The sequence below is a fragment of the Ictalurus punctatus genome, chromosome 19 (genome assembly GCF_001660625.3).
Source record: "Ictalurus punctatus breed USDA103 chromosome 19, Coco_2.0, whole genome shotgun sequence".
In the NCBI taxonomy this organism is placed as follows: domain Eukaryota; kingdom Metazoa; phylum Chordata; class Actinopteri; order Siluriformes; family Ictaluridae; genus Ictalurus; species Ictalurus punctatus.
In genome coordinates, this window is record NC_030434.2 from 18,774,522 (window position 1) to 18,784,892 (window position 10,371).

Below are 10,371 nucleotides of genomic sequence, written 5' to 3' on the forward strand. Positions count from 1 at the left end.
GTTCCTCAGAATATTGCGGGGTTTGCTTGATTTTGCATTCATTTCTGCTATCGCAAAATCACTGAATCCTGGAGAGACTGGCTTATGCATCTGTTGCTTAGGTTACTGAGGTGGCTATTAGTGTTGGTGAATGCCTTATGGTGATGTTTGGGTAGTCCAGGCTTTACTGCTTAGGTCAATTTTAATATACAGAAAGCAGAATTTTTTGAATAGTTAAAATCCTGATTTCTTTATTTCCTCTCTACTCTTACTGTGATTTGTATTGTTAATCAGAATGTAAGCTCCTGATTCAAAGCTGAAAGTTGGTATTACGGACGATACTGTGTAAACACCGGCTCGGTACTGGATCAGATCTGACCAACTGATGGCATTAACGTATCTGATTTGGATGACACATCATTTCGCTGAACACACCGCACAAACTGTCAATCCTCTGATGTTTCACATAAGAGCCACCTGTCTCAGTCACTTTATCAAGCACCAGCTGATTCTCAGACTATTGATATTGGTATCTAAGACTAACAAAACGGGGTTATCACTAACCATTGGGCTACTGAACAGCTACATTTCTTAATTAGGCTCAACTGGGTAACCTAGTGGATAAAGGGATATGCTTTAGCCTACATTCCACCAACACTAGCTGTGCAGCTGTGAGGTCCTTACAGCCTTCAGTAGCAATGAAATCACCACCTTTTCACCCTGTATCCAACTTCCCACTGGAAAGTAGGCAATCATCAGAAGCATCTGAATCCAGTCTTAGTTAATGGAGTAGCAAAGTTTTCACTATAATCAGAAATACTCACATCACATCAGTTTAGTTTGACATAAAGGTCAATCCTTGGTCAGCTAAATAACTGCGTTGGTGGCACAACGCAATTAGTGGTTATGAGTCTGTGTTAGTAAGGTGAGTGGGTCAGTGCGCGCAGGTGACAAGCCGGACAGCAACAGAATAAATAACAGTATAAAGTTCACTTTCAGGTGCTTACCGCTTGCGTTTTTGCCACAGATGAGATGCTGGTAGGGCTGCAGCAGACCCCATAGCTCTGAGTCGTTGTTGATCGCTTGTTCCAGGGACTCGACTGTGAGCTTGGGAACTCCGTTCTCCTTTTCCACGAGTGCGCTCCTCTGTACGCGACCGAACACCTCGCGGAAGAGGGTCTCCATGCAAGCGGTCAGGTAGATGGCGGCATGCTCGTGGATCCTCAAAGCCACACGACTGTCCACCATCCACCGGAAGAACTTGCCCACGGAGAAGACGAGACCGCAACGCGCCGACTTGCCTCGGCTGAAGCGATCGCCCGTGCTCATGTTGTACAGCGAGAGCGCACCGAGCGCCGCAGTCACGCAGTTGGCGGAGATGGTCCATGACAGCACCACTTTGATGGCGCTCTGGACCTCGTGCTTGGTGCACTTGGCGTAGCGCAGGCTCAGACGCTGCGCCTCACGGGCGATCCTGACTAGCGCGCGGCTCAGCAGCGCAGACAGCTTGGCCACGATCTCGCGAGACGCGCCGGCTGAGCGCACCACCTCGTCGTCTTTCCGCAGCGCGCCCTCCACCTCGGCCACGCTCCACGGCACCTCCTCGAGCTCTGGCAGCTTGGCACATTGGCCCGAGCACTCGAGGATCTCCGTGTCTTCCGCCAGCACGGTGTTCACCGTGTCCAGACTGTTGTGTCTGCTGTGCATGGATTCGGTCAGATGCCAGCAGTTTCCCCCATGCGGAAACGACGGGTGCGTGTCGGAACAGCAGAGCGACACGCTGGACGACCTAAACGAGTCCGCCGCTCCACCATAACCGGAATCGAGCGTCAAATCCTCCAGCGTCCTCGCGGCTGCCTTACCCTTGCCTGCCATGGCTGCACCTCATAATTGTGGGCTGTGCCTTGCGTTTAACGGAATGAACAGAAAAGACTGGCTACATTCACGCGCACAAAGAAAGTCAGGCTAAATTATTAACGAGAAACCGTTTGAGCAGAGGTGCGCACATGTGTAATGTAGCAGTTCTTTTCACTCGTTCGACAGTCAACAGGCGAATCTTCCTCCGGAGTCTCAGAGCCTTTCCAACTTAGTGCGCGCAATTTGAGAGCTCGCTCGCACAAGCCTTCTCCAACCACTGCAGAACCACTCGACGGGCGGGGATATGCAAATACATATTGAGATATGTCCAATCAGTAGCCTCGGATACGGTTGAGTGACAGCCCTGGCCGGATTTAACCCGAGATTCTTATCACTGCGCTTATCTGGTGAGGTGTTGATGGCGAACAAATCCGTTAGAGAAAGAAAAGAACCTCCAAAAAATAAAATGATTCCATCCGTGGAGAACAGTGAAAGTGAGCCCTGGATTTTGGATAATTGTTGGAATAGGTAAATGAGGGGAAAGAAGGTACTAGTCTTTAAGCAACATGTTCCAGGCAGAAGTCACGATGACGGGGGCAGCGATGCTTCCTGTCACTTACTGCGGTATAACAGCTGATCTGTTCTGCATCATTTTTCACACGTCATGGCTCATCATCACACGCTGCCTGCAGAGGCTGTTTAGGCTGAAGATACTGGGAGAAAAAGCTACTTCCAACACACACACACACACACACACATACTCTCTCTCTCTCTCTCTCTCTCTCTCTCTCTCTCTCAATTATTTTTCAATTTCAAAGTACTTTAGTGTCATGATTGTTAACATATAATATTGCCTAAGCATCAATATTGATCAGAAAGGAGATAACAATAATAATAATAATAATAAGAGGAAGAAGGAGAAGAATAGAATAAAAAATAATAGTTATAATTACAACAATAGTAATAAATAAATAATTGTTTTTAAAAATATATTTTTTATCTATCTAATTATTATTATTTATTTATCTCTCTCTGTCTGCATCTTCCACACACACAACTCCATTATAACGAAAAATAAACACACTTCTACAGCAGTTATATGTGGATCACATGACAGAAAAAAAGGCTTTACACACCTGGGGACTATTACTACCAAAAACTAACAATAATCATCATCATCATCATCATCATCGATAATATTCAGTAAAGGAAATCAGCATTAATACAGCTGATCATTGTTCATTCATTCCTTCATTCATTCAATCCCAGTAACTGTTTTATCCTGGTCAGGGTGAGTTTTAGGAAAGTGTGAGGAAGCTGGAGAACCCAGAGGAAATGGGGAGAACACCCACAGAAATGCCACACAGACAGGTAGCCTAACACTTTTAAACAATTTATATAATAATAATGATACACTTATTATTATTATTATTATTATTATTATTATTATTATTATTATCAATCCATTTTCTGTACTGCTTATCCTACACAGGGTCGCAGGGGAGCCTGGAGCCTATCCCAGGGAACTCGGGGCACAGGGTGGGGGCACCCTGGATGGGGTGCCAACCCATCACAGTTCACAATCACACACACTATGGACAGTTTGGAAATGCCAATCAGCCTATAACGCATGTCTTTGGACTCAGGGACGAAACCAGAAAACCCAGAGAATGGAGAGAACATGCAAACTACTCTGCGCACACAGGGCAGAGGCAGGAATTGAGCCCCCTAACTTGGAGGTACAAAACAAACATACTAACCACTAAATCACTGTGCCCCCATGTTATTATTTTGTTGTTGTTGTTGTTGATTATTATTATTATTAGAGTAGTAGTAGTAGTATTAATAGTGGCTCAGTGCTGCTGTGGCTCAGGTGGTAGAGCGGGTTGTCCACTAATCGTAGGGTTGGTGGTTTGATTCCTGTACCACGTGACTCCAAATACCGAAGTGTCCTTGGGCAAGAGACTGAACCCCAAGTTGCCCCTGATGGCAAGTTAGCGCCTTGCATGGCAGCTCTGTTACCATTGGTGTGTGAATGGGTGAATGACACACAGAGTAAAGCGCTTTGGATAAAAGCGCTATATAAGTGCACCATTTAATAGTATCAGTGGTTAAGGCTTTGGCAACTGATTATATTGCCCAAAGACACTGTTGGGTTCTTGAGCAACACCCTTAAAACTGCTCAGCTGTGTTTTGTCTCAATAAGTCACTTCTTTTTAGCATAGGCGAAATAAATAATTGCAAATGTAAATGTAAAATTTGTATGCATTGATATGCAGCTCAATGTTTTTTGTAAAACAAAACAAAACAAAACAAAAAATAAACAGAAGCTATCCCCAAATCAGACAAACACTAAAAAAATGGTTACTACTAAATATTAAATATGTAATGAACATTAAATACATAATTATTATTGTTGTTATTATTCTTATTATTTTATTATTAATATTGTTATTATTATTAATAGCCATTTACTGTTAATTGGCTTGTGTTTAATTGTTTCCTTTCTATGAAAAATTAAATCCTTAAAATTCTAAAGTAACTTTTTTGATAGATAATCATTGTTTGGTGCCCTTTGTGAATGTTATTAATGCTGTAGGTATAAGTGTGCATCCTCATCACTGCCGCTACTTAATCATCCTCACAGCATCCTATTAATCATTGGATATTAATTATTCACTAGCCAGGTGTGCATTATTGTCATATTTTAGTCTTTGAAAAAAGAGTTTCTCAACCTCAATTTAACATCAAGATTGTGTATACAAACAACCTAATGCTTCATACTAGTAAGGTAAAATACTAACTAATAAATAAATAAATAAATAAATACATACATAAATAAATAAAAGCTGAAGTTGTTTATTTAATCCACAAATGTTATGACACCATGCAGAGCATTAGGGTATAGCTGTTTGGTACACAGCAATCAAGTAATTAAAGATTTGCATGATTAATATAATACAATTTGTGATTGTGTCATAAATGGCCGGATCCAATTTCATTTTCGAGACCTAATAAAGTGGCAGCCGTGGACTGTGGATTGGAGTCTTAATTAAGTTCACTAAACTTCCAAGGTGCCAAATACTACACTACAGTGTCTCTTTCTGTGTGAGAGTGTTTTCAGGCAGTAATGATGGTAAAGGAGAGATCATGCATGAATGTACATAAACATAAAGCTGTGATGGTGTCATGGTACATTAGCTGCAATTTTATTAGAATTAAATTTATAGGAGCAAGTTAGTAGCCAGGCAGCATGGTGGCACAGTGGGTAGTGTTGCTGCCTCATAGATCCAGGATTCCTGGTTCAATCCTGAGATCCGGTTACTGTCCATGTGGAGTTTTTCGTATTCTCTTCATGTCCATGTGGGGTTCCGGCAGTTTCCTCCAATTTCCAGAAATATGCTGGTAGGTGGAAGTGCTATGATAAAGTGCCCTAACTGTGAATGAGTGCGTGGATGTGTGATAATGGTGCCCTATGATAGACTTGCGTAACATCCAGAGCTTTCTGGGATAGGCTCCAAATCCACTGTGCCCCTGACCAGAACAAAGCAGTTACTAATGATGAATAAGTCAAGTCAATGGGGTTTGTATTGTCATTCCTCTATATAATGTGAAGGAAATTATAAGTTTTTACTTTGTAATAGTTTTGTTCTTGTTCTGTTCATGTTCATCTGAGGATAACGTCAAAGAAGGTCATGCCATGTCTTTTAGATTAGTACGGAATGTTTATCTGCTTATAGAGACACAAACATGTTTTTCTATTAAGTGTTTGACCCTGAAACAAAGCCTGTTTGAACTGCCTCAAACTGCTCCTTATCGGTACATAGAAGTGTACTGTGTCCTGCGCTTTATATATATAATAGATGTTCAGCACAATCGCATCAGAGAGCTCTCATTATTCTATCCTGCTTTCTTCTATCCTGTATTCATCCTTCTGTAATAAACCTTTTCTCCTCAGAGGACGAGTCTGCAAGTGTTGTCTAATTTCCACCACAATAGGTTGTATACATTGGAACGAAATGTCCTTTCTTCAGGATCATGGTGGAACACAGAACAGTACACAAGACTACATAAAGTGCAATACACAACAGTGTAATTCAAGTGCAAGACAATAAATACACAGGACAGTAAATATACTATATTTACTATATATGTATATTTATAGTAAATATGTTTGCTATAAGTATAGCAAACATAATGTACTAAAGATGAATGAAAAGGGTAACTACATTATTAGAAGATACCGAGTATACATATTATCGGCTATCTTTCAATACTTTGAATAGTGATTGCAAGATAAATTCAGTTATTCTTTCGAACCATCTGTTTTAATCAAATGAATCAAATAAATCCGTTTAGATCACTTTGGGTTCTCTCTTTGAAGAATATTAAACCTCCAAATTGTGCCACAAGTCTAGTCAGTGCACGCATGTGTAAGCTCGTACACTAGCCTCTGGACGTTTATTGCATTGACAATATACATAAACCACAGATTTAACGGATTTGTCGCTAATTTTCCAAACCCCGTGTAGCTGAACAACACCTAATACTAAAAAGCATTCTTAACTTTTTTTGCAGTCTAGTATCCTTATCAAAGCAATGAGCCATACCACATTTGATAAGTGTTAATGCATTTAAGATGCCAGCTCTTCTTATAAAATAAAATAAAAAAATCACACAGTTTGTGAAATGTGATTACATGCATATTTTTAAAAAAAAATGTTTGTCATAGGCTATAGTAGCCTACTAGCATAAAACTGCTACAGCAAACTCTCATACTAGCCTCATGTCTCAGTGGTATATAGGATTGATTTGCCAGTTTGTATATTCAATGGATTTTACAAGTAACATTACATAAACATGTTCAGCCAGCTGCCAGTTCATCAAAAACCATTAGAATGGATCTTGGGAATTCACTTTTAACACTGAATTTCAATTGGGATACAGCAACTCTGGTGACAGCACATTAATCAAGAACACACATATAAATGTTCCTCACATCTAACAAAGATATTCAACACTTTTAATACTTGCACATTTTAAACAGGTGAACACAAAAAATGGAATACAGTTGAATTGTATACATTTATACGTGAATTATTCTGTACACAGCAATCTTTTCATTAGAACCAATTACTATTAAAATGGCATAATGCTCTTCACATTTACTTGTTTGGAGACTGAAGTATGTATTTAATAAGAACTGCATTTACTGACACGTTTTCTTTGTTATTGAACTTGCAATTTCTCTATAGCCCCAAGCTTTTTGACATGTCTGTGATTGACCATTTGCATCACTTCACAGTTTCTTTTTTGCTCTTCACAAAGAGTGCAATTAACAGGCGCAGATGAGCTACAGCTTTAGTAAATGTCAGATGCATGGCAAGTGCATTTTGCGTGTGGAAGTACACACATCCAGCTGAGACTGAGAGTCACATGGGTATGTGCACATGGTAGAGACTGTCCATGTGCAAAATGAGAGCAAACTTGCCTTATGAATATCCTTATGATACCACTGACCTCACATCTCCTCAAACAAGGCACGGGTATGTGGGCCGTGCACATTAAAAGTAATTAAATATCATCTCATTAAATTTGTCATTTTATTTAATTAAAATCATACATTTTGTGTCATTTTGTGTCCTATTATCATTGCTGTTAGTAGATGTTGTAGCTGATGTCTTTAGTTATTTAGCCTAAATATGTTTTAGCTCAATGAATGTCATTTTGTTAATCCATGGTGTCTTTTTTGGTGTCACTCTGATATCTAAGAAGTCATCACTCTTATAGAATGAAAAACCTTCAGAAGCTGAGTCATTATTGTTGATATTATTATTATCGTTATTATTATCATTCTTAAGTAATAATTCATATGTCATTTGTATCCTTAATTTAAAAATTCCAAATTACTGACAATGTGTCTATATGTTTGTGTTTACTTTCTCTATATATTTTAGAAGTGTGACATGTTTTTAATCATATAGCCAATTACTTGAGTTGATTGAAAGTGCTCATTAGCAAACAGCGTGGTGGCTACACTGCATAAATATTTCAGTTGTGTGCTCAATTGCCAACCATTTAATTTGTGATTTACTGAGTGCAAGTAGTGTCTGCAGAGAGCAGTGGCTAGCTGGGATACAGACATCCAGCCTTTTAATTGTGTTACTGCTGCATGTTCTTCCATGACTTCTGGTTGCCTGGAAACATTCAAATGTCTTATGGCATGTAGTCATTGTTGTGAGACACATAATGTTTTTTTTTGTGTGTTTGTTTGTTTTTTGTGGGTTTTTTTTTTTTTTTTTTGGGGGGGGGGGGGGTTCTAGCAAGATACAAGGCATCATTATGCTAATTCAATGGTACACCTAGACTTACTAATTAACATTCCCATCATTATGACCAATTAAAAACATTTTAAGAGACTAGCATGATGATGCAATGAGACTGAGTGTCTGGGTGAGCAGTCATGGGGATGTTATGTAAATGAACACAAAATACCCATATCTGACACTTTAATGAGAATAACAGACAGTCATTGATTTGGTTTAATGTGTACGGTAATCTCACTGGTTTTAATGTTATGGCTGATCTGTGTGTATATATAGCCACTGACAGGTGAAGTGAATAACAATGATTATCACCTTACAATGGCACCTGTCAAGTGGTGGGATATATTAGGCAGCAAGTGAATGGTTAATTCTCAAAATATGTTGGAAGCAGAAAAAATGGGCAAGCGTAAGGATCTGAGAGACTTTGACAAGGGCCTAATTGCGATGGCAAGATGACTGGGTCGTCTCCTAAATGGCAAGTCTTGTGGGGTGTTCATGGTATGCAGTGGTTAGTACAAATCAAAATTGGTTCAAGGAAGGACAACCAGTGACAGGGTCATGGGTGCCCAAGGCTCATTGATGCATGTGCGGAGTGAAGGCTAGCCCGTTTGATCCAATCCCACAGAAGAGCTACTATAGCACAAATTGCTGAAAAAGTGAATGTTGGCTATGATAGAAAGGAGTCGGTACACTTCTATCTTATTAAAAAAAGAGGCAACTAACTTGTTTCATGGACATTGCACAATACTAAATGTAATTATAAATGGATAAATAGTAGAATGATTTGTTCTTTTATGAATCCAAAATATTGTGTAATAAGAGGAACAGAACACTGTTATGGGGGAAAACAACTTCAGGGTGGTAGCAGTAATTCTACTTCTTGTCAGGGTGTAATATCGTGACACTGATTATTTTCCTATAACTGTATTCCCCATCATCTTTTATACTAGACTTATTTATGCACATACATAAAATCTTTAGATTTATCCAATTAGCTTATCTCTGAAATAGGCCAAAAGGGTGTAATTTGTTAGTAGGCCATTGACTAATCCAGTTTTCAAGTTTGAACACAAATCCTGTCCTAATCTAGTCTTCTTTCATCTCTGGCCTGAAGTACAGAAAGCACCCAATAAAACGTTACTACTGCATACTGTATATGGAGTCAGGAAGTCATGTACATTTAATATACGTCTGCTTCCCACTAGTGGCCAACAGCAGTAATGCACGCGTGTGTATGCCCAATCCCCAACACGCTCCAAACACATCATCTACATCATATTACTTTTATCCGGATATATTCTATGCATTTATTTCGTTATTTTTTCAAAATCAACAATCCAAACAGACAAACTCAACTAACCAAAGTAACCCATTCTGGAACAAGAAATTAATATAGTCAAAGACTTTTCTCATAAGCAAACTATACCTTCAAAACACAAACAAATCAATTTAAAAAAAGAGGATCCCCTCAGTACAGATTTACTTATTACAAACACACCAATCAGAAAGTAGGCACATTATTACATGTGGAAACTAATATTTTGACTATTTATTGGATCTAGAGAGTTTCTTTCATTTCAGAAATTTCCACCCATATAATACTTATAAAACTGACATCAGATTCTAGTTGACAATATTTATAGGCATAATTACATTTACATCACATTTACGGCATTTGGCAGATGCTCTTATCCAAAGCGACTTACAATTATCTCATTTTTATACAACTGAGCAGTTGAGCGTTAAGGGCCTTGCTCAAGGGCCCAGCAGTGGCAGCTTGGTGCTGCTGGGAATTGAACTCACGACCTTCCGATCAGAAATAAATTTTATTTATTATGCTTCCCATAATACATTTGATAATAGTGGGTTTTCTGGTTTCTTTATGGTTGTCACTTCTTATAACATACTATATTAATGACTTGAAGAATGCTGTTTCTTCCTGTTATACTTCTACATGGCCAGAATGACAATTAAGTTTCCTACTCTGCACTCTCCACTTTCCACTTTCCGTACCGCTTATCCTACACAGGGTTGAGGGTAGCCTGGAGCCTATCCAAGGGAACTCGGGGAACAAGGTGGGGGACACCCTGGACGGGGTGCCAACCACACACCCCACGCTACGGACAATTTGGACATGCCAATCAGCCTACAGTGCATGACTTTCGAGTGGGGAGGAAACCGGAGTACCCGGCAAAAACCCCTGGAGCAG

The 10,371-nt window shown here is 39.5% G+C and overlaps 1 protein-coding gene across 2 annotated transcripts in view; it reads right to left on the minus strand.

Moving 5' to 3' along the window:
• Positions 1–2,437, minus strand: part of btbd11a (BTB (POZ) domain containing 11a) — a 209,982-nt gene extending 207,545 nt beyond the window's left edge. Inside the window, exon 1 of one of the 2 annotated variants that reach the window (XM_047162391.2) lies at positions 987–2,437. In XM_047162391.2, coding sequence (XP_047018347.1) covers positions 987–1,854 — 868 coding nt within the window. In that variant the 5' untranslated portion in view covers positions 1,855–2,437. The remainder of the gene's footprint in view (positions 1–986) is intronic. The other variant, XM_017494659.3, reaches the window with a different exon arrangement.
• Positions 2,438–10,371: the final 7,934 nt, after the last annotated feature.